The following is a 23,208-nucleotide window of genomic DNA, read 5'->3' as shown; positions in this document are numbered from 1 at the left end:
AAAAAAAAAAAAGAAAAATAGCTTGCGTTATATAAAGGGATGGCGTAAAAGCAACAAAGTGATGTAGATGGGACGATCCCAATCTGGTAATAAATGTACATACACCAGAAAGAAAGGTAGGAGAAAACATCTCTATTTTATTTATTTTTTTCAGTTGGCATCTCACTCTGTCACCCAGGCTGGAGTATAGTGGCATGCTCACGGTCACTGCAACCTTGACCTGCTGGACTCAGGTGATCCTTCTGTCTCAGCCTTCCAAGAAACTGGAACTACAGGCAGGCATGCACCACCATGCTCAGCCCATTTTTCTTGATTTATTGTAGAGATGAGGTCTTGCCAAGTTGCCAGGCTGATCTCGAACCCGTGGGCTCAAGCAATCCATCTACCTCGGCCTCCTAAAGTGCTGGGATTATAGGCATGAGCCACCATGCCCGGCAAAATCTCTATTTTATTTTATTTTATTTTATTTTATTTTATTTTTTTTTTGAGTTGGAGTCTCACTCTGTCACCCAGACTGGAGTGCAGTGGCCGCTCCCAGCCACCACAGCCTCGACCTGCTGGGCTCCGGTGATCCTTCCGCCTCAGCCTTCCAAGTAGCCGGAATTACAGGCGCGCGCTACCACGCCCGGCTGATTTTTTGATTTATTGTAGAGATGAGGTCTCGCTGCCCAGGCGGGTCTCGAACCCGTGGGCTCAGGCAATCCACTCACCTCAGCCTCCCAAAGGCACGGGATTACAGGCTGAGCCACCGAGCCCGGCTTAAAATCTCTATTTTAAAAATAATTTCCTCATCTGGCAAATGTGGGAAGCTGACTACAACAACTGATAAGTCCCTTCAAGTTCTAACATTGTATGTTCTCTTTATATTTATAGATATTGTGACCTTAAGTAATTAAAACTCCATGATATTCATGAAAACATGAGTATATCTTATATCTAATGCTTGCACAGCTTTGTTTTGTAAATCATACTATCATGGATCTTGTTAAATCTTATGGTGTGCCAAGATATATCTGTGGTCTGAAAAAGCCGAGAGGTTGAGAGAGATCTACCCCAGATCACACAAGCACACAAGTGGGAGAGGAACCAAAATCAGGTTCTGGTCCTGCAACTCCCACATCACTTTTTCCAACCCACAGAATTGTCACCAGCCCAGGAACAGGAAACAAGGCATTACGTATGGGCGTCCTTGATACTTGAAACCTCTGTTCATATGGTAGCTGTCTTTTTTTTTGTAAAAAAAAGGGCAAACTGTTTTCCAAAGTGGTTGTACCATCTTACATCATCACCATCACTTGCTATGGTTCTGTTTAACTTTGGACATCCTGATAGGTATGCAGTGGTATCTCATTGTGGTTTTAATTTGCATTTCCCTAATAACCAATGATGTTTAGCTTCCTAATGTGTTATTGGCCATCAATAAATCTTTGGTGAACTATCCATTAACATTTTTTTTTTTTTTTTGAGTTGGAGTCTCACTCTGTCGCCCAGACTGGAGTGCAGCGGCCGCTCCTGGCCACCACAGCCTCGACCTGCTGGGCTCCTGGCTAATTTTCTGATTTATTGTAGAGATGAAGTCTGGCCAAGTTGCCCAGGCTGGTCTCAAACCCCTGGCTCAGTCAATCCTCTCACTCTGGCCTCCCAAAGTGCTGGGATTATAGGCATGAGCCACCACGCCCGGCCACCATTAAGTTTTTAAGTGTACACCTCAGTGGCATTAAATACATTTACAATGTTGTGTAAACATCACCACTATCTATTCCCAATACTTTTTTTTTTTTTTTTTGAGTGGAGTCTCACTCTGTCACCCAGACTGGAGTGCAGTGGCCGCTCTCGGCCACTGCATTCTCGACCTGCTGGGCTCTGGCGATCCTTCTGCCTCAGCCTTCCAAGTAGCTGGAACTATAGGCGTGCTACCATGCCCGGCTAATTTTTTGATCTATTGTGGAGATGAGGTCTCGTCAAGTTGCCCAGGCAGGTCTCGAACCCACGGGCTCAGGCAATTCACTTACCTCAGTCTCCCAAAGCGCAGGATTACAGGCTGAACCATCGAGCCCGGCCCCCAATACTTTTTCATCACCTAAAACAGAAAGTCTTTAACCATTAGCAAAGACCCCTCATTTGCCACTCTCCCAGTCCCTGGTACTGTTGGGAGGGCACACGGACCCCTTTTTGCAGGGGTCTTTCACAGCCACAACTGGCATCTCCAACAAAGAAGTGGATGAAGCATACAAACAGTAAAAGGAGAGAGATTGATTAAGTAGAAGAGGCAGCCCACTCCAGAGAATAAGGCATGGGCTTGGGTGTGAGACCAGCTCAAGAGCCCACAGTTACATTCTGCGGGTTTAGACCTTTTTCACTGGGGTCGTTAGACATTCACTGGATGGGTCCAGTAGGCCTTGAATGGGCCCAGTACATGGCTCTGTCTCATTGGCCCAGTTCAAATGTCGCCTTGGTGGAAACTTCCCACCCATAAATTTCCCACCAGTGGGAAAAAGGCTGCTTTGGGCACACATATGCCCTGGCCGGTGGTTTCCCACCAACAAGAGATCCCTGGCCCCGTCCTCCTGCTCTCATTCCTGTCTACCTTTCTGCCTCAGTGCTAGAGTCGCAGCCTCTATTCTACTTGATTTTGTCCATTCTAGGCAACTCATTTAAGTGGAACCATACAATGTTGTATTTTTCCCCTACCAATTGAAAAAAAATTGTTCTTTTCTGTCTGCCTTGTTTCACTTAGCATAATGGTTTCAAGATTCATCCATGTTTTATAGCATGTATCAAGACTTTATTCCTTTTTAAGACTAATAAAATCCATTGTATGTATAACCCGTATTTTGTTTGTCCACTCCTCTGTGGATGAATGCTTGGGTTGTTTCCATCTTTTTACTATTGTGAATAATGCTCCTATGAACATTGACCATTGGTGTGCATGTAAAAATCTGAATCCTAATTTTTTTTTTTGAGTTGGAGTGTCACTGTCACCCAGACTGGAGTGCACTGGCATACTCACGGCCACCGAAGCCTCGACGTGGTGGGCTCAGGCAATCCTTCCACCTCAGCCTTCCAAGTAGCTGGGACTACAGGCATGCACCACCATGTCCAGTCCAGCTAATTTTTTGATTTATTGTTTTTGATTTATTGATTTATTGTTGCCCAGACTGGGCTCAGGCAATCCTCTTGCCTTGGCCTCCCGAAGTGCTGCGATTATAGGCATGAGCCACTGCATCTGGTCTGAGTCCTCATTTTCAATTCTGTGTATATATGTAGGAGTGGAATTGCTGGTTTATATGGTAACTTTGTTTAGCTTTTTGAGTGTGAAAGACAATAGATTAATTTTCATAAAAATCACCTAAAAATAGACCATCATAAAATAAAAAGAAATCTGCTAATGTGACTAAGAGCACATACTATAAAGCAGATGTGATCAAAGGCCCATTAAAACAAAAGGGGGAGGGCATGGTAACAGCCACATTGGGGAAACAGAACTTACTCAAAAATGAGGAAACTCAAACTCTCCAATCAAATAGTAACAAGTACTTATTTAACTTTATTTGGACTAAAAACCCTTGGGCAACATCCAGGAAAGATTGTGACTCTGCAGTCATTGGTCAATGTGGAACTTGGGGAGGGAGCTGCACTCTAGGGAATAAATTGCTTGCTGTAACTGCTCTGGGTGTGCTGCACACCAGACACCCAATCTTGCAAGACCATCATTAAAAGCTTGCTTCTGCTGCATTCCACGTCTCTGTGTCCATCCTTTGATTTTGGACGGGTGAGTTCGTTTCTCACATTGAGGAACAATCAAACTGTCCTCCACAGCAGCTGTACCGTTTTACAGCAACATACAAATATTCCAAAATGGTATCTCACTGTGGTTTTGATCTGCATTTCTCAATGTTTAGTATTGAACATCTTTTCACAAGCTTATCGGTTATTTTTATAGCTTCTTTGGAGCAATGTCAAGTCCTTTGTTCATTTCTTTTTTTGTGTGTTGGAGTCTCACTCTCTAGCCCAGGCTGTAGTTGCACACTCATAGCCACCGTGGCCTCGACCTGCTGGGCTTGGGCAATCCTTGCACCTCTGCCTTCCAAGTAGCTGGAGCCATAGGCACGTGCCACCACAGCCACCTAAGGTCTCTCCACATTGCCCAAGCTGGTCTCGAACCCTGATTCAAGCAATCCTCTTGCCTCCACCTTATAGAGTGTAGTGAATATAGGCATGAGCCACTGCATTCAACCCTTTGCTTATGTCTTAATTAGGTTGTGGTTGAGTTTTAGTTCTCTCTGTATTTTATATAGTAATCCCTTACCAGGTATGTTTTATAAAGATTTCTTCCCATTCTATGGGTTGCCTTTTCACTGTTGATAATTGCCTTTAACTCATGTACAACTGATTTTTGTGATCTTGTACTCTGCAACCTTGCTGAATTCATTTCTTAGCTCTAGTAGCTTCTTTGAGATTTTCTATACGTAGGATCATGTCATCTGTGAATCGTTTTACTCCTAATTTAGATGCTTTTTCTTTTCCTTATTACTCTGCCTCAAACTTTCAGTAGAATTGTTGAATAGCAATGGTGAAGGCAGGCATAGTCTTTTTTCCCCTCACAAAGTAAAGTCTGAAGGGATCCTTGTCTTGTTCTTGATCTAAGGGGAAAAGCTTTGTCTTTCACCATTGAGTATTGTTAGCTGTTTTCCATAAATGCCCTTTATCATGTTAAGAACATTCCCGTTCCTGATTTTCTTGTGTTTCTATCATGAAAGGACATTGGATCTTGTCAAATGCCTTTACTGTATCAACTGAACTGTGTTTCTCCTTGATTCTATTAATGTGGCCTATTGACATTAATTGCCTCATGCTTGACCACTGTTGCATTCCTGGGGTAAATCCTATTTGGTCATAGTGTATTATCTTTTGTTGAGCTGGAGTCACACTCTGTTGCCCGGGCTGGAGTACAGTGGCACACTCCCAGCAATCACAGCCTCGACCTGCTGGGCTCAGGCAATCCTTACGCCTCAGCCTTCCAAGTAGCTGGAACTACAGGCACGTGATACCACACCCAAGTGATTTTTTGATTTATTGTGAAAACAAGGTCTCATCATGTTTCCCAGGCTGGTTTTGAACCCGTGGGCTCAGGCAATCCTCTCACCTTGGCCTCCCAAAGTGCTGGAATTACAGGCTTGAGCCACCGTCCCCGGCCTATGTATTATCTCTTTAATGTGCTGGATTTAGTCTGCTAGCATTTTATTGATTATCTGCTAAGAACTTTTTTTTTTTTTGAGTTGGAGTCACCCAGACTGGAGTGCAGTGGCCGCTCCCAGCCACCACAGCCTCGACCTGCTGGGCTCCGATGATCCTTCTGCTCAGCCTTCCAAGTAGCTGGAACTACTGGCACGCGCTACCATGCCTGGTTCATTTTTAAATTTATGGTAGAGATGAGGTCTTGCCAAGTTGCCCAGGCAGGTCTCGAACCCACAGGCTCAGATAATTCACTCACCTCAATCTCCCAAAGCGCGGGATTTACAGGCTTTGATATGAGTTGATATGTCAATAGATTTTTCTCTTGAGAACTGGTTACATGCTGAGTGATTGTAGACTGTCCTACATTTTGAATATTATATTGCAAGTCTTTGGACACTGTTAAAATCTCCTGGTGAATATTTGTTCAGCAGGAAATTAACATCTGGCCAGAAAAGACAGGGTTCTTTAGCAGTGACAGCTGCCTGTGCCACCACTTGTTACAATTCTGTAATGGATGTACATCCTTAGGCTAAAACAAAAAGAGAAAAAAAAAGTGATTCTCCCACTTCTTCAGGCCAGTGTCCCCTTTCCTGGATCCTGTCTGGAAAGAGTTTTAGCTGGTAGGGCCACGGTGCTGCAGCCTTGCAACTATCGCCTACTCTTGGAGGAAGGCCAAGGAGAAAAAAAAGAAAAAATAAATGGGATCTCCTATCATGTTATCCAGTTCACAGCGTCCCTTTTTCTGATCATCTGACCAGAAACTCCCTTCCGTATGAATTGCGTCTTCAAATACTGACTCCCTCTTCAATCTGCCTGTTTCTATTTTTCAGAGTCCTCAGGTAGCTCTTTTTACTTTTTCTTTCGAGTTGGAGTCTCACTCTGTTGACCAGGCTGAAATACATGGCCACCACAGCCTCAACCTGCTGGGTTCAGGCAATCCTTCCACCTCAGCCTTCCAAGTAGCTGGAACCACAGGCACATACTAACATGTCTGGTCAATTTTTAAAATTTGTTGTAGAGACGCGGTCCTGCCAAAAGTAACCTAGGCTGATCTCAAACCCCTGGACTCTCAATCCTCTTGCCTCCACCTCCCAAAGTGCTGGGATTATAGGCATGAGTCATTGTGTTGGGCTATATTATTTCTAATTCATAATTGTAACCTGTCGGAAATACATGCTGTCATTAACTTAAATCTTGGCTGGCACTAGAAATTGGGAAGTAACTCTTGAGAACTCGTGAATCTGTGCTTATTTTTGCAAAAGCCATACTGCTATTTTCTATCTAAATTTGCTCAAACTGATGTTGTGAAGTTACATTTGAGAAGAAATGCAGAAAACCCCCAAATTTGTAACTTTGAGCTTTACACAAAAATGGCTTTCTCAGCTACATTTGCTCACATTCATAGTGGGAAGTTAGTTTTGAGAATTTATCTGAGCTTTATTTTCACAAAAGGTGCTTCATTTTCATTTCTTTCTTTCTTTTTTTTTTTTGTGTAGGAGTCTCACTCCATCGCCCAGACTGGAATGCAGTGGCCACTCCCGGCCACCGCAGCCTCAACCTGCTGGGCTCCAGCAATCCTTCCGCTTCAGCCTTCCAAGTAGCTGGAACTACAGGCGCGCGCCACCACGCCTGGCTATTTTTTGATTTATTGTAGAGATGAGGTCTTGCCAAGTTGCCCGGGGCGGGTCTCGAACCCACGGGCTCAGGTAATCCACTCACCTCAGCCTCCCAAAGCGCGGGATTACAGGCTGAGCCACCGAGCCTGGCTGCTTCATTTTTATTTCATCCACATTAGCATGAACATACTGTTTGAGATGATCTCTTATATTAATATTTTTTTGTTTTTTATGATCTGTCTAGTTTTCCTCAAACTTCTGTCAGAAGGTTAGTTTTGAGAATCCAACTTAGATCCTGTTTTCACAAAAGACTGCTGTCCCAGCTAGATTTGTACAAACCTTAACAAGTTAATTTTCAGCTTAAGCAACATAGCAAGAAAAATTTAAAAATAGCCGGCTGTGGTGGTACACCATGTAGTCTGTACTATTCAGGAGGTAGAGATGGAAGGACAGCCTGACCCCAAATGGTTGAGGCTGCAGTGAGCCATGGTCATGCCACAGCACTTCAGCCTGGGTGACAGAGTGAGACCCTGACTAAAAAAAAAAAAGAAATTAAAAAAAAATTTTTGACAACTCTTAAATAGGAGTTTATTTGCCCAATAATTATTGGGTTTCAGCTAGAGTTGCTCAAACTCATGCTGAAGCATTGCTTTTCAGAGCTTGTTTTCAAAACACTGTTCTTCCTTCAAATTTTAAAGAATTTATGCAAGTTCATTTTTACAAAAACTGCTATGTCTACCTAAGATGGGTTCAAATTCACTTTGAAGTTGCTTTTGAAAATAATTTGTGGCTGGGCTTGGTGGCTCAGCCTGTAATCCCACGCCTTGGGAGGCTGAGGTGAGTGAACTGCCTGAGCCCGCAGGTGCGAGACCCGCCTGGGCAACTTGGCAAGACTTCATCTCTACAATAAATCAAAAATTAGCCGGGCGTGGTAGCGTGTGCCTGTAGTTCCAGTTACTTGGAAGGTTGAGGCGGAAAGATTGCCGGAGCCCAGCAGGTCGAGGCTGCGGTGGCCAGGAGCAGCCACTGCACTCCAGTCTGGGCGACTGAGTGAGACTCCAACTCAAAAAAAAAAAAAAAAGAAAAGAATTTGTGAGGCCAGGTATCTCACGCCTATAATCCCAGCACTTTGGGAGGCCGAGGTGAGAGGATTACCTTAGCCCAAGGGTTTGAGACCAGCCTGGGCAACTTGGTAAGACATCTCTACAATAAATAAAAAAATAGTCAGGCGTGGTGGCACCTGCCTGTAGTTCCAGCTACTTGGAAGGCTGAGGCAGAAAGATCACCTGAGCCCAGCAGGTCAAGGCTGCAGTAGCCGTGAGCATGCCACTGCACTCCAGCCTGGGTGACAGAAGGAAGAAAGGAAGAAAGGGAGGGAGGGAGGGAGGGAGGGAAGAAATTCAAGAATTTTGTTTACAAAACCTATGTTTTCAGTTCTCAAAACTTTGAAGTTTTGAGAAAAACTTGTGAATGCAAGCTTTTGACAAAAAATGAAGCGTGTACATTGGGAGGGGTCATCTCTTTTGCCTCCTCCCAAAAGACCAATGTGTTCTAGGCCTACAAGCACTGCCATGCTGTATTGAGTCCATGGAACACTAATCCCTTTGTACTTAGTATTTAGAGAAGGAAGGGTTCAGCAAATCAGTCGAATCAAGCCTATGGATTGTTTTTGTATGATTAGTTAACCAACAATAAATCTTATACTCAGATTTGTTAAAAAGGAGTGACAGTGCATATGCAGCCCACAAAGCTTAAAATATTTACTATCTAGGTCCAGACAAGAAAAGGCTGTGACAACATTGTCCAAAAGCTATTATTTATTGACTGGAACATGAAAGATACCCCCTAGAATTGGGCAACAGAATGGCTCTGCCTCCTGCCAGAGAATGCTAAACTGGCTAGATTTACTACAGTCAGTCTTTGCATCACCTTTCCTCTTGAGGGGTTCTACCACCTCTCTGACCACTCCACTCTCTGGTTTCCCTACTACCACTCATTCACATTTGAGAGTTCAGTCCTTAGCCTACTCATCTATGCTGCCCACTTGAGGAATATAAGAAGCACTAAATACAATGGTTAGGAGCCAGCCATAGCCTGCCTTTTGGTGCACTGACCTCCCTTATATCCTAGTTGTGATCTCAGGCAAATCACTTAGCCTCAGTTTCTCCATCTACAAAACGGGTATATGTAATAGTGTTATTCTAATTAGACTAAATGAGAGAAGGCAAAGTGCCCAGCATGTACATAGCCAATATGCTGGCTCTTATCACAGGACTTTATTAAAAAAAATTAAAAATATGCTGGCTCTGATGTTACCTACTACTATACTTTGAACAACCATTTACAAATCACTTGTTTCAAAATCTTTTTTTTTTTTTTTTTTTTTGAGTTAGAGTCTCACTCTGTCACCCAGGTTGGAGCGCAGTGCCATGCTCACGGCCACCGCAGCCTTGACCTGCTGGGCTCAGGTGATCCTTCTGCCTCAGCCTTCCAAGTAGCTGGAACTACAGGCAAGTGCCACCATGCCCGGCTAATTTTTTGATTTATTGTAGAGATGAAGTCTCGCCAAGTTGCCCAGGCTGGTCTGGAACCCATGGGCTCAAGCAATCCTCTCACCTCAGTCTCCCAAGGTACTAGGATTATAGGATTATAGCTTCAAAATCTTTATCTTTCTTCCCTTTTTCTCTGACAGATTAATAGTTGTGCCCCTCTCCTTTCTTTTAGTAATAAAATGGAGCTGGGCATGATGATTCACACCTATAATCCTAGTGATTTGGGAGGATCGCTTGAGGCCAAGAATTTGGGACTAGCCTGAAGAACATAGCAAGACATGCCTCTATTAAAAAACAAAGAACAAAAACAAAAAAAAAAACCCTCCACTACAACAACAAAAAGCCAAAATTTTCTTAAAGCCCCAAGTTTAAATGAACACATAACCAGTAAGCTAGAAGCATTTTGGTCTCCTCTACAGGTGCTAAGAATGTGAGACTAAGTTCTGGCCAATGAGATCAGTTCAGTTTCCAGGCTTTCTGCTTCCTCATTCCCATGGGCTTGAACAAGGATGTGGGGCTGGTGAGTCAGATGAATCACTGGACAAGGACAACAACCTTGGGGATGGAGGAACAACATGACGGTGGGACCTGGGGTGGCTAAATGATCTTGTGAAACAGCTGTTGCCTAACCCCAAGCCTGGACCTCTCACCAACCTTTGAAATGCCACATGAGGAATAAACTCTTTTGTTTGAATCACTGTTTTGGGGTCCTCTTGTTATAGCAGCTTAGCATATAGTCTAACCACTGCATGGTCCAACCCACCCCCCGCCTTTTTTTGAGTTGGTGTCTCACTCTGTTGTCCAGGCTGGAGTGCAGAGGCATACTCACGGTCATGGCAGCCTTGACCTACTGGGCTCAGGCAATCTTCTGTCTCAGCCTTCCAAGTAGCTGGAACTAGACACATACCACCATGCCCAGCTAATTTTCTGATTTATTGTAGAGATGAGGTCTTGCCAAGTTGCCCAGGCTGGTCTCGAAATTGTGGGCTCAGGTAATCCTCTCGCCTCAGCCTCCCAAAGTGCTGGGATTATAGGCGTGAGCCACCACACCCGGTGACATCCCAAACTCCTATCTCCAGCCTCATTATGTCCACCCTGCATACGTGCTATTCTTATACTCCTGAGCACAAATAATATTCCAGCTATTTCTTGGTAACTATTCTGTTTATCTTCCAGTCAGAAGAATCTGTAATTCTTGACTCTTTCCACTCCTAGATTCAACTGGTCACAGAAGCCCCATAGATTGATACATACATACCTCTTCAATTCTTCCCCCACTTCTGATACCAACTACACTGACTTTAGATGCTTTTTGCTTTCTAGAGGGCTCCCTGCCTTCAATTTCTTACTTTACAATGCTGCTTTACTTTCTTTTCTTTCTTCCTCCCTCCCTTTCTTTTTTCAGTTGGAGTCTCACTCTGTTGCTTAGGCTAGAGTGCAGTGGAATGCTCAAGGCCACCGCAGCCTTGACCTGCAAGACTTAGGCAATCCTTCCACCTCAGCCTTCCAAGTAGCTGGAACTACAGGCATGCGCCACCATGCCCATTTAATTTTTTGATTTACTGTAAAGAGCATGTCTCATCATGTTGCACAGGCTGGTCTTGAACCTGTGGGCTCAGGCAATCTTCTCGCCTCCACCTCCCGAAGTGCTGGGATTACAGATGTGAGCCACTGTACCTTTTTTTTTTTTTAAGAGATGGATTCTTGCTCTGTGACCCAGGCTGCAATACCATGGCATGATTATAGCTCACTGCAGCCTCAAATTCCTGGGCTTAAGTGATCCTCCTACCTCAGCCTCCCAAATAGCTGGGACTACAGGTGCATGCTACCACACCCAGCTAATTTTATTTTCTGTAGAGACAAGGTCTCACTATGTTGCCTAGGCTGGTCTTGAACTCCTGGCATCAAGTAATTAGTCCTCCTGCCTGAGCCTCCAAAAGTGCTGGGATTGCGGTGTGAGCCACAAAGCCTGGACTATTATCTTTCTTAAAATTAGAACCATTGCCAGGCATGGTGGCTCACGCCTATAATCCCAGCACTTTGGGAGGCTAGGGTAGAAAGATCACCTGAGCCCAGTAGGTTGAGGCTGCAGTGGCTGTAAGTGTGCCACTGCCCTCCAGTCTACTAGACAGAGTGAGATTCTGATTCAAAAAACAAAAACTGAAACAAAACAATTGGATCCATTCATGTTATTTTGTCTACAAGAGGTCAAAGCATTTATTCATTTATTTTTGAGTCGGAGACTCACTCTGTCATCAAGGCTGGAGTACAGTGGCACGATCACAGTCACCGTGGCCTCGACCTGCTTGGCTCAGGCGACCCTTCCACCTCAGCCTTCCAAGTAGCTGGAGCCACAGGCATGCACTACCACACCCTGCTAATTTTTTGATTTACTGTAGAGATGAAGTCTCGCCATGTTTCCTGGGTGGTCTTGAGCCCCTGAGTTCAGGTAATCCTCTTGTCTCTGCCTCATTGTTCTGGGACTACAGGTATGAACTAGCGTGCCCGGCAGCTCAAAGCATTTAAGGACTTCATGAGATGGCCCTAGGTATCTCACCTCAAGGGTACCTCCTGCACATACTCCACGTACACTTTACACCAACCATACTACTCTTGCTCTCCAATCCTTTGCACTTGCTCCTTTTTCCTCTGCCTAAATAAATGCTTCTCAAATGTGATAAAGGGTAATTTTTAAAATTTCCAATCTAGGTCAGGAGCAATGACACATGCCTACAGTCCCAGCTACTCGGAGCACTGAGGCAGGAACACTGCTGGAGCCCAGGAGTTTGAGGCCAGCCTAGGCAACATAGTGAGACCCTATCTCTTTTTTTTAAAAAAAATGCCAGCCGGGTGTGGTGGCTGATGCCTATAATCCAAGTACTTTGGCAGCCGGAGGTGAGAGATCAGTTGAGGCCAGGAGTTCAAGACTAGCCTGGGCAACAGAGTAAGACTCACATACAAATTATACAAATTATTAGAAAACTACCTCATGCTTAAATGTCACAGCAATGGCCAAGTTTCTCAATGCTTCCTAATTATGGTACCTGTTTTGTCAAAAGCAGATTAACAGTGGATCCACATTGGTCTATAGACCATACTTCACACTGGTCTAGACTAACTCTCCCTTTTCCCTACGTGGTGAACTCTCAAGGTCCAACCATTACACATTCCCTAAGGTTATACCCCACTGTCACATCCTCAAAATATTCACCACCTTTTTTCATGCCCATTATACCTTATATTATTATACAATTTCCTGTCAAATGTCAAAGAACAGTGAGCTCTTTGAGGACAGGGATGTGTAGAATTCATCTCTGCATCCCAAGCCTTGTGTCTGTCATGTGGCAGAAGCTCAGAAACATAATCAGCAAATGAATAGGTACAACACATCACTGTGGCAACATGCAAATCAGGAACTAAAACAACTTTAAATAGACCTTTTAATGACTTGTGGTTTAGGACTTAAAGGTTGAATGGTCTTGGCCACAGGGAAAGAAGGGGAGAGCTCAGTAGGCTGTCTGAGACTGCTGCTGGCGGTAGCCACCGCGGCGCATGTAGCCCTCGTTTTTGCGGTAGCCATCCTTCTGGTCTATAGGAGAGATGGGAAGGAAGGGGAGGAGGTAGTGAGTGCCAGGGGAGAGGCAATAAGGGGGCCAGGTTCCTGGGAGAGTAGAGGAGATGGAACCACTTACCTCGGAAGTAGCCACCATAGGTGCCCTGCTTGTGGTCAAATACCCGCTCATTATTCTCCACCAGGCTGCCCAGTTTCTCGGCCAGCTGCAGAGCCAGGTTCTGCTGGGCAGTGGGCTCGGTACGGTGCATCACCACTGTCTGCGTTGGTTGGTCCAGGGAGGCCTGACAGTAGCAAGGCAGAGGAACGGACATGACAGATCAGACTCCTCCATTCCTATCTCTCCTCGACTCCACCTGCCCCTTTACCACCCTTGGCCCTCACCATCAACTCCTCATTAATGATCATCTTGCTGATGATGGAGTGTACAGTGGGCAGATCCAGCTCAAACATGTCTGCCAGAGTTTCCATGCTGGGGAGAAGAAGGGCAGAAAGCAGAGGGCAGTTAGGACCCTTGACCACAAAGCTGGGGACCCTGTGTCCCTAGGGCCCGTTCTACCTGATAGAGTCATAGACACTGCTGTAGGTGAAGAGGTAGGTCCTCAGTGACTCTTCCTGGATCTTCCTGTGGGAAGAGGGGAAAGACAGAGAAGTCCTCAGTGAAGGAGACCAATCAGTCTTTTCTCCCCCCACCTATCACGGCCTCCCTCACTGCTCACCTAACCAGCATGGTGCGGACTTTGTCTGCTTCAGGGAAAAGATCCCACACCTTTCCATTCATCTTCTCATTGATGATAAAACTGTGGCAGGTCTTCCAGTCGCCCATCTTCATGGCCTTAGAGGCAGCAACCACATGTTCCCTCATTGACTCGGGGGGACCTGAAAGGGTGGGAATGAGGCGGGACCTAGGATACTTGGGACCAGGGCTCCTGCCCTATTTCCACTGTTCAAGGAGAACAGAGGTCAAAAGAGCAAACAACCAGACTAGCAAGTATCCCAGCTCTCTATCAGATAGCCATGTGATTGTACAGTCACTGAATATCTGAATACGTTTATTCAGGTTTGGACTAAAATTGTCCATACATGTGCTTCAGGGGACTGGTGGGCCCCTTGAAAATATTGACAAATTGTATATCTCATCTTCACCTCTACCTTCCTAGGAAAAGGGGTCCATAGCTTTCATCAGATTCTCATAAGGTTCCTTCACCGAAACTCAAGACTCTACCATCTCAACTGAAATGGTATTTACCACAAACTCTCTTCATTCTCACATCACCTTCATGATCTGTGCCATCCACATAACATTTACACTGTTAGCAGTTTATTATTTCTCAAAAGGGTTCACTTGTTTTCCTTACAAAATTTAGCCTGTCAAAGTCGAAATTATCTCTGAGAAATCACAGGTTTTATGTGCTGATTATGGCCCCCAAATACTTGTCTCCTAAGAAATAAGTCAGGAAGATAAGACATGGCAAGCAAGAGTATCTGGGATTCAGAACAGAGAAAGTACAAAAGATCTAAGACTGGAAATGGGTGATAGGTGTAGAGAAACATGAACATAGCAGACTCTGCAATAGGCATAGTCAGCTCAAATGCACACATGGATCAGGACCAAATGGAAACGTATGAACAGGGCTAAGTGTTAAGAGAAAAGCACACAACCCTCTTGGATTAACCTCCATATTAACACTTTTGAAAGAGGCAATGTTAGAGGCTCAAAGGATATTTCTCTACAAACCAAACAATAGTATAAGGCAGAAACTGGCTTTTGACCCCCTGTAGGGAGACACAGAGAGAGGTGGGAACTGTGTTGAACCAGAGAACCCTTCTCCACAGCTGCTACGTCACTTCTAGCCAAGGCCCTCTGCGGAAAGGCAGGCCCAGGGTTGCCAGATCTACCACAATTCTAAGACACATGGAAATTCAGGTTTTCATTGGAAATTTCCCCACAAAATACCAGCCAGGTGCAGTGGCTCATGCCTATAATCCCAGAATTTTGGGAGGCTGAGGTAAGAGGATTGCCTGAGCCCACCAGTTCAATACCAAGTCTGGGCAACTTGGCGAGACCTCATCTCTACAATTAAAAAAAAAACAAAAAAAACCATTATGTAAGCCGAACACAATTTGCCTATACACACAACCAGTAGAGGACTAATTTGTAAATCTGTAGCAGGACATGGCTATGGGCAGTAAGCTTGGCTCGCTCATCAAGTCCTCCCAGGCACCAACCTCACAGAAAGGGCATGATTCAAATTCCTTTCCCAGTGAATTGCAACTCATTTAACTTCTGCCTAATCAGGTCTTTCAGAAGTAATCAAAGGGGCCAATATTAGATTCTTGAATGATAAGGCTCAGTTGGCTTCATTATAATTGGTTTGGCTGGAATATAATGTGCATGGAGAGACGTAGAAACAAAAGGTTAGAGGCACATATCCTCTGCACTACACTTCAGCAAGTCACTTAACATCTCTGTGCCTCAGTTTCTTTATTAAGAAAAAGAGGATATCAATGGTATCTACATCACAGGGTCATGACGAATGCAGACTAAATGAATTATCATTTGTAAGACACTTAGAAAAGTACTAGGCAGGCTGGGCTCGGTGGCTCAGCCTGTAATTCCAGTGCTTTGGGAGGCCGAGGTGAGTGGATTGCCTGAGCCTGCGGGTTCGAGACCCGCCTGGGCAACTTGGTGAGACCTCATCTCTACAATAAATCAAAAATTAGCTCGGCATGGTAGCGCACGCCTGTAGCTCCAGCTACTTGGAAGGCTGAGGCGGAAGGATCACTGGAGCCCAGCAGGTCGAGGCTGCAGTGGCCAGGAGTGTGCCACTGTACTCCAGTCTGGGTGACAGAGTGAGACTCCAAAAAAAAGAAAAGTACTAGACAGAAGGTTTCCTGAAATCAAATGGAATCACCTGGTGGGAGAGTTGTTCCCCTTGATTTCTCTTAAGGCTTCAATGCGATCAAGCAGTAATGCCACACTACAGAGCCCTACACTCACCCAGCAAGGGCTGGCGCTCGCCCACGCGCAGCTGGTGATGGAACTGCTTGCTGATCATGCGTCGGCGAGCATCACTTTCATGGGCTGCCATGTAGGGGATCTCCAGGAGCATGGCAGACACCAGGTAGACACACTCCAGCAACTCCAGGTTGATGTGCAGGTGGAAGGGTACCTGCCGGCGCCGTTCCACCTTTTCCTGCTCCTGGTTGCGCTCCTGCAGGCTGCGCAGCAGCAGACCCTGGCCCAGAAGTTCCTTGGCCCGGCCGCTTGACTGGATGTCCAGCAGGGCATTGTGTGCATCCTTGGTCAGGCCTTGGCGGAAGGCACAGATGCCTAGCTGCACCATGGTGCGGTTGTACAGGATCTGAGGGCAAAAGAGACAACGGCCAGAAGGCAAGTCATTTATTTATTCAACAAACATACTTCTAGCACTAGGCTATGGGCTGGGGACAGAAAACAAAACAGACAAGTCCCTGTCCTCCATGAGGCTATGTTCTAGGGTGGGGAATGGAGGGTAAAAGAACCACACTATGTAGACACACATACTCTCTGATACACAGAGGCGGGGAGTTAGGAAGGGAGTTTGAGTGGTGGCGGCTCAAAATTCTACTTAACTAGGGAAGGCCTCATTTTGAAGAAATGTTTGAATAAAGACCTAAAGAAGAGCGAGCAAATCATCCATGTATCTGGGGGAAAAGTAACATTCTAGAAAAAGGAAAAAGAGACACAAAATTACTGTGGAATATTCAAGGAATAGAGAGGGCGATGTGGCTAGGACTAGTAAAAGATGCCATCATAAGCTGAGGGATGGGCAAGTATTGTTTTGAAAATTTTTTAAAAACATTTCTTTTTAAAAATTATTATTTTTTCTAAGTTGGAATCTCATGCCGTCGTCCGGGCTGGAGTGCAGTGGAATGCTCATGGCCACCCTAGTGTCGACCAGCTGGGCACTAGTGATTCTTCCGCCTCAGCCTTCCAAGTAGCCAGAACTACAGGCATGCGCTACCATGCCCAGCTAATTTTTGATTTATTGTAGAGACGAGGTCTCGCCAAGTTGCCCGGGCTGGTCCTGAACCTGCGGGTTCAGGCATCTACTCGCCCCGGCCTCCCAAAGTGCTGGAATTACAGGCTGAGGCACCAAGCCCGGCCAAATACCACTTCTAACTTCTCTGCTACAGCCAGTAACAAAAGGCATAAAGTAAACTAACATCCCCACCCCCACCCTCTCCCAAAAAGAACAGCACAAAAGGGCCTGGCTCACACTTGTAATCCCAGACAGAGATAAGAGGATTGCCTGAGCCCGTGGGTTCAAGACCAGCTCAGGCAACTTGGCGAGACCTTGCTGCGTGTAGTGAACATGCCTATAGTTCCAACTACTTGGAAGGCTAAGGTGGAAGGATTGTCTGAGCTCAGCTGGTCGAGGATGCAATAGTCTGAGCGTGCCACTGCACTCAAGTCTGGGCAACAGAGTGAGGCTTTGGCAAAAACAATGATGATGATGATATAATAAGAATAGCACAAAATTACTGAAGGGACACAAAGACAGAAGCAAAGAGAAATCAGAATGTGATAGTGGCTTAGACCAGAGGGTAAAGGTGGAAGTGACAGAAGTGGTCAGCTACTTCTGGTCCCTATGGTTGGGGAATCAAATGCAGTATGTGAGACAAGAGTAAGAATAAAAAATGATTCCAAGGCTTCTGGTCTAAGCAACTGAGACGATGAACTTATCACTAATTAAGATAGAGAAAACTGTAAATAGTACAAATTTGGGGGGAAGATTAAGTCTATCAACAAAAACAAAAATATAGAGATCAACACCAGTCATGAGCAGAGGTGCTAAGAGCCTTAGAAAATATTAGCAAATAGAATCTAGCAATATATAAACGAGACATTATATATCCAAACAAGATATATCTCAGGAATAAAAGGTTGGTATAAAAATGAAATAAACTTAGTCAGGCGTGGTGGTTCAAGCCTGGGGTTTGGGACCAGCCTGGGCAACTTGGTAAGACCTTGTCTCTACAATTAAAAAAAAAAAGAAACTAGCTGGGTGTGATGGCATGCACCTGTAGTTCCAGTTACTTGGAAGGCTGAGGCAGAAGGATTGCCTGAGTCCAGCAGGTTGAGGCTGTGATGGCCACAAGTGTGCCACTGCATTCCAGCCTGGGGGACACGAGTGAGACTCTGACTCAAGGAAAAAAATAAGTAATAGACCGGGCTCAGTGGCTCAGCCTGTAATCCTGCGCCTTTGGGAGGCTGAGGTGAGCGGATTGCCTGAGCCTGCAGGTTCGAGACCCGCCTGGGCAACTTGGTGAGACCTCATCTCTACAATAAATCAAAATGAGCTGGGCGTGGTAGCGCGTGCCTGTAGTTCCAGCTACTTGGAAAGCTGAGGCGGAAGAAGCCCAGCAGGTCGAGGCTGCGGTGGCCGGGAGCAGCCACTGCACTCCAGTCTGGGTGACAGAATAAGACTCCAACTCAAAAAAAAAAAAAAAAAAAAAAAGTAATAAACTCATGGTTATTCATTACATGAAAGAATAAAAGAGAAACCTGTATCATTTCAATCGGTGGAGAAGCATTTGACAAAATTCAAGACTTGTTTATGACAGAAATTCTCAGTCAACTACAATCAGAAGAGAACTTTCCCCCATCTGAGGAAGGGTATCTACCCCAGGGTTCAGACTGGGAACAAGGCAAGCTGTCTAATCTCACTACTCCTATTCAGTACTATCTTGGGAGAGTTGACTCATTACAATAAGAAAGAGAAATAAACAAAAAAGAAAATAAAGATCAAAATAGCAACCAAACTGTCTCTATACACAGATGACATGATTTTTTCTTTCTTTTTTTAAATTTACCACCGCACTCCAGTCTGGGCGACAGAGTGAGACTCCAACTCAAAAAAAAAAAAAATAAGAAATTCAATTTTTTATTTTTATTTTATTTTTATTTATTTTTATTTTTTGAGTTGGATTCTCACTCTATCATCCAGACTGGAGTGCAGTGGCTGCTCCTGGCCACTGCAGCCTCGACCTGCTGGGCTCCAGCGATCCTTCCGCCTCAGCCTTCCAAGTAGCTGGAACTACAGGCGTGCGCTACCACGCCCGGCTGATTTTTTATTTATTGTAGAGATGAGGTCTTGCCAAGTTGCCCAGGCAGGTCTTGAACCCGCGGGCTCAGGCAATCCACTCGCCTCAGCCTCCCAAAGGCGCAGGATTACAGGCTGAGCCACCGAGCCCGGCTAAGAAATTCAATTTTTTAAATGGGCCAAGAGTTGACCAGGCATTTCATGAAACAAAATATATAAATGGGCAATAAACATGAAAAAAAAAAAAAAGGAGAAGGACAAATCGTGCTGTCTAAAAACCACCACCACCATCAGACAGGTTCACCAAAATGTTTTATGCGTATATATTTCCTGATTGTCTTGAATACACACTTACAGGATCTACCTCTATATGAAAAGGTCCAGCCGGGCTCGGTGGCTCAGCCTGTAATCCCACGCCTTGGGAGGCTGAGGTGAGTGGAATGCCTGAACCTGCGGGTTCGTGACCCACCTAGGCAACTCGGCGAGACCTCATCTCTACAATAAATCAAAAAATTATCCGGGTGTGGTAGCACATGCCTGTAGTTCCAGCTACTTGGAAGGCTGAGGCGGAAGGATTGCTGGAGTCCAGCAGGTCAAGGTTGTGGTGGCCGGGAGAGGCCACTGCACTCCAGTCTGGGTGACAGTGAGACTCCAACTCAAAAAAAAAGAAAAGGTCCTCAGATACCACCATACACAAAATTAGCTGCATTAAACTGTTAAACTTGGGCAAGTCACTCTTCATCAGGAAAAAAAGGGTATTAATGGTTCCTACATTATGTATGTATTGGGATGTGTTAAGTTCCAAAGTATCACATTGCATTCGGGCCTCTATCTTTCCTCTTAGGAAAGGCCCACTATTTTGGTTTTTTTTTTTTTTTTTTTTTTTTGAGTCAGAGTCTCACTCTGTTCCATAGGCATGCTCATGGTAACTTCCAGCCTCGACCTACTACTGGGTTCAGACAATCCTTCCGCCTCAGCCCTGCAAGTAGATGGAACTATAGGTGCATACTATCACACCCAGCTAATTATTTGTTTATTTATTTATTGTAGAGACAAGGTTTCATTATGTTGGCCAGGCTGGTCTCGAACCCGTGGACTTAGGCAGTCCTCTCATCTCTGCCTCCCAAAATGTTGGAATTATAGGCATGAGCCACTGCACCCAGCCTGGAAAGGCCCTCTTAATAGACTTTTTTCACCTTTCTAAGTAAGACGATTGCCTAATGTCCCGAACCAGATACACAGTAGTATAACAAATGTTCGCTGAACCCAAATCTGTCTATTCCAGAGGAATCCAATGTTGCTGGGACAGTACAAAATGTGTTAACATGCAGGAGAATCACAGAATACTGGAAAAAACCAAGCATTTACTTAAATTTGCACCAGCCAGACAGGTGGCTATTCTGGTTAAGCCAGTTTGCCCAGAGGACAAGGACCTGGCCTCTCCTTCACCACCAACACTAGAAGGCCTACTCATCCTACCTGCACTGGTGGGTCTGCATGCTGAATGTTGTCTTGTAGGTGGCTCATGAGCATGAGGTCACGGGCCTGGTACCAGCGGGAGTGCAGTGCATGATGGTAGATGTGGCACAGGATGGTGCACGTGCGGATTCGGTCTGTGCGGTCCTTGGCATAGATGTACTTGCACAGTCTTTCCATCAGCACAGCTGAGTCCTCACCCTCATTTTCTGCCTGGTCTTGCTCTGACTGGGGAAGGAAGGGAGCTTGTTCAAGGATATCCAGCAAAGACATTGGCTTTGGATGGCTCAACTTCTAGCAACTGAAGATGAGCCTCTACCCAGCCTCACCTTAATCCCTCAGATTCCTTCCCTGCTCTACTTCAGGAAGATCCTAGGGAATAGCAGACTTGCCATCGAGTCCTGACAGATGCGTAGGGTAGATTAACACACTCCTCTCCCCTTGACACACCACCACACACTCACCTTTGAGGAGCCCTCAGGAGGGGTAAGCTGCCGCTGATGGGCCTTGTAATCAAACTTGTAATAGGTGTGGAGGATGCGCCTCAGGTAGATGCGGCAGATCTCCTCAGTGGTGCCTTTCTCCTCCAGGTAGCGCTGCACGCGCCCAATGATGGCACACACCTGTGCCTCATCCTTCAGGTGTTCCACATACTCTGGAGGGACAGTACCCACTCACGCTTCAGCTGGGCATCCAGGCTTTTCCAACCAAATGTCCCTACTCAATTTACTCAATCAAGTTACCCTGTTTATTTTCTGCACCTATCAGAAGAGTCTACTCATGTGCTTGAAAACACCAACCTCTCCTATCCTACAGTACAGAGAAAAATCCCAACTAGCTACCTCTGCCAGTAAGGGCCTGCAAGGTGTAGTTCTTGCCTTACTGTGCTTAAACACAGGCCTTTTTATTCCTGGAACATTCCAAGCTCACTTTCTGTTCCTTCTGTCGAGTGCTCTCTTCTGCCAATTCTTCCCCTGATTAATTCCTCATCAGATCTCACCCCAGATGGCCCCAACTAAAGATGCTTTCTTCAGCTATTAGCTAAAGCAGTCACCCACCAATCACTTTCTACCAGAGGGTCCTATTTCAACTTCTAATCCACACTTTACATCATCTAAAATTATCTTGTTTGTTATCTTGATATTATTATTTGTTGACCCGAATTTCTTCCGTAGAAGGTAAGTTCCATGACTTCTAGATCTTTGGCTGCCTTGTTCATTTCTATACCCTTGACTCGGTTGGCATGTTCACATTTTCACTGAGTAAATTATCCTGCACTGTTCTGTCCCAGTGCCTCTGATCCAAGTTAAACGAGCCAAGATGCCTTACCCCAGTGGTTCTCAACGTATAGCTCCCAGACCAGCAACATCACTAGGGAGCATGTTAGAAATGCAAATTCTCAGGCCCCACCTAGACCTACTGAATCAGAAACTATGGGAGTGGGGCCCAGCCTCTTAACAAGTCCTTTCGTATGAATGTAGGGGTAAAGGACTACCTTTCCAAAAGCTCTAATTTAGTGTAACTTAAACTGACAAAACTCTAAAGTGACTATTATTCCCTGCACCTTTCTTCTCACCAAGGTCCACGATTTTTCAGGCTCAGGCTCACCTTGGGAGTGAGGATCAGTATTTTGCATTATTTTTGTAAATTCTTCATCCATTCGTTCCACTAGAGTTAGGATACAGCCACGGACACGCAGTGGCTGGAAAGGAAGGCAAAGGAGGACTAAATAAATGAGCCCGGATCTCAGTCTCAAACCTCAACCCTTCTATCTCCACGGAGCCTTCCCAGAGCATATGGCATATGTCTCCAGTTATCCTGCCAATTCCTCCGTTTACCTGATCAACATTCTGCAGGTTCTCGCTCTCTTCCAGAATGTTCTCCCCAACAAAGATGTTGGGGTTTGCAAATAGGATGTCTATCAGTTCATTGATGCAGTCCAGGCACTTCTGCCACATCTCCGGCTACCAAGAGATAAGACAGCAGGGTCAGAGGTATGAGGATAGAATAAGTGGATGCCTTGCAAGGGTCCCCCTCAACCAGTAATCATGGGGCCTTCAACTACCAAGACTGATCCCTTATTTCTTGAGTATTAAAATACTAGACACCTTCTTTGCCTGGTCCAAATGCTATGCTCTGAAATGCTCTCACCTTCATGTATGTTGCCAGATTGGGGTTGTAGTCATAGAGAGATGCAATGATATTGAACTTGATCTTCACAATGATGCCTTCCCCCAGGTTGTTTTCAGCAGCAATCTGAACCAGCAATTGTAGCAACTCAATCTGGGCAGCACTGGAGGGGTACAGAACTCGGTAATACTTTGGAGACAAATCTAAGTCTCATCCTATCATACAGGATGCCCTCTTCAGACAAGCAAGGCAACCCATTCCTGATACTCTGATACACTATCACCATCTGTGTACCTGCTTCTGCTTTACGAATTCCAAACACACAGCAATAATACTACTAATCCTGGAATGATGCAAAATGCTTTTATATCCAACATCATTATCTTGTCACCTGATAACTCAAGGTGAGTATTATTCCCATTTTACAAGTGGGAAAACACTTTCAAAAGGCTGAGTGAGCCGGGCTCGGTGGCTCAGCCTGTAATCCCGCGCCTTTGGGAGGCTGAGGTGAGTGGACTGCCTGAGCCCGCGGGTTC

The 23,208-nt window shown here is 45.3% G+C and overlaps 1 protein-coding gene across 5 annotated transcripts in view; it reads right to left on the bottom strand.

Annotated features, from left to right (window-relative positions):
* Positions 1–12,815: 12,815 nt before the first annotated feature.
* Positions 12,816–23,208, bottom strand: part of LOC103252085 (eukaryotic translation initiation factor 3 subunit C) — a 22,503-nt gene continuing 12,110 nt past the window's right edge. For 3 of the 5 annotated variants that reach the window (XM_021708937.1, XM_021708936.1, XM_021708938.1), the window contains exons 11-21: positions 22,694–22,835; positions 22,381–22,506; positions 22,151–22,244; positions 21,007–21,197; positions 20,546–20,770; positions 15,979–16,342; positions 13,697–13,856; positions 13,537–13,602; positions 13,362–13,449; positions 13,099–13,261; positions 12,816–12,995 (exon numbers count right to left, since the gene is read on the bottom strand). In XM_021708937.1, coding sequence (XP_021564612.1) covers positions 12,913–12,995; positions 13,099–13,261; positions 13,362–13,449; positions 13,537–13,602; positions 13,697–13,856; positions 15,979–16,342; positions 20,546–20,770; positions 21,007–21,197; positions 22,151–22,244; positions 22,381–22,506; positions 22,694–22,835 — 1,702 coding nt within the window. In that variant the 3' untranslated portion in view covers positions 12,816–12,912. Of the gene's footprint in view, positions 12,996–13,098; positions 13,262–13,361; positions 13,450–13,536; positions 13,603–13,696; positions 13,857–15,974; positions 16,343–20,545; positions 20,771–21,006; positions 21,198–22,150; positions 22,245–22,380; positions 22,507–22,693; positions 22,836–23,208 lie in introns of all 5 variants that reach the window. The other 2 variants (XR_002481502.1, XM_008050689.2) reach the window with 2 other exon arrangements.

Source organism: Carlito syrichta, unplaced genomic scaffold (genome assembly GCF_000164805.1).
Source record: "Carlito syrichta isolate Samal-C Ts95f unplaced genomic scaffold, Tarsius_syrichta-2.0.1 Scaffold153593, whole genome shotgun sequence".
NCBI classification, from domain to species: Eukaryota; Metazoa; Chordata; class Mammalia; order Primates; family Tarsiidae; genus Carlito; species Carlito syrichta.
Note: the sequence above shows the minus strand (reverse complement) of the source record. Positions and strands in the feature narration are given on the sequence as shown.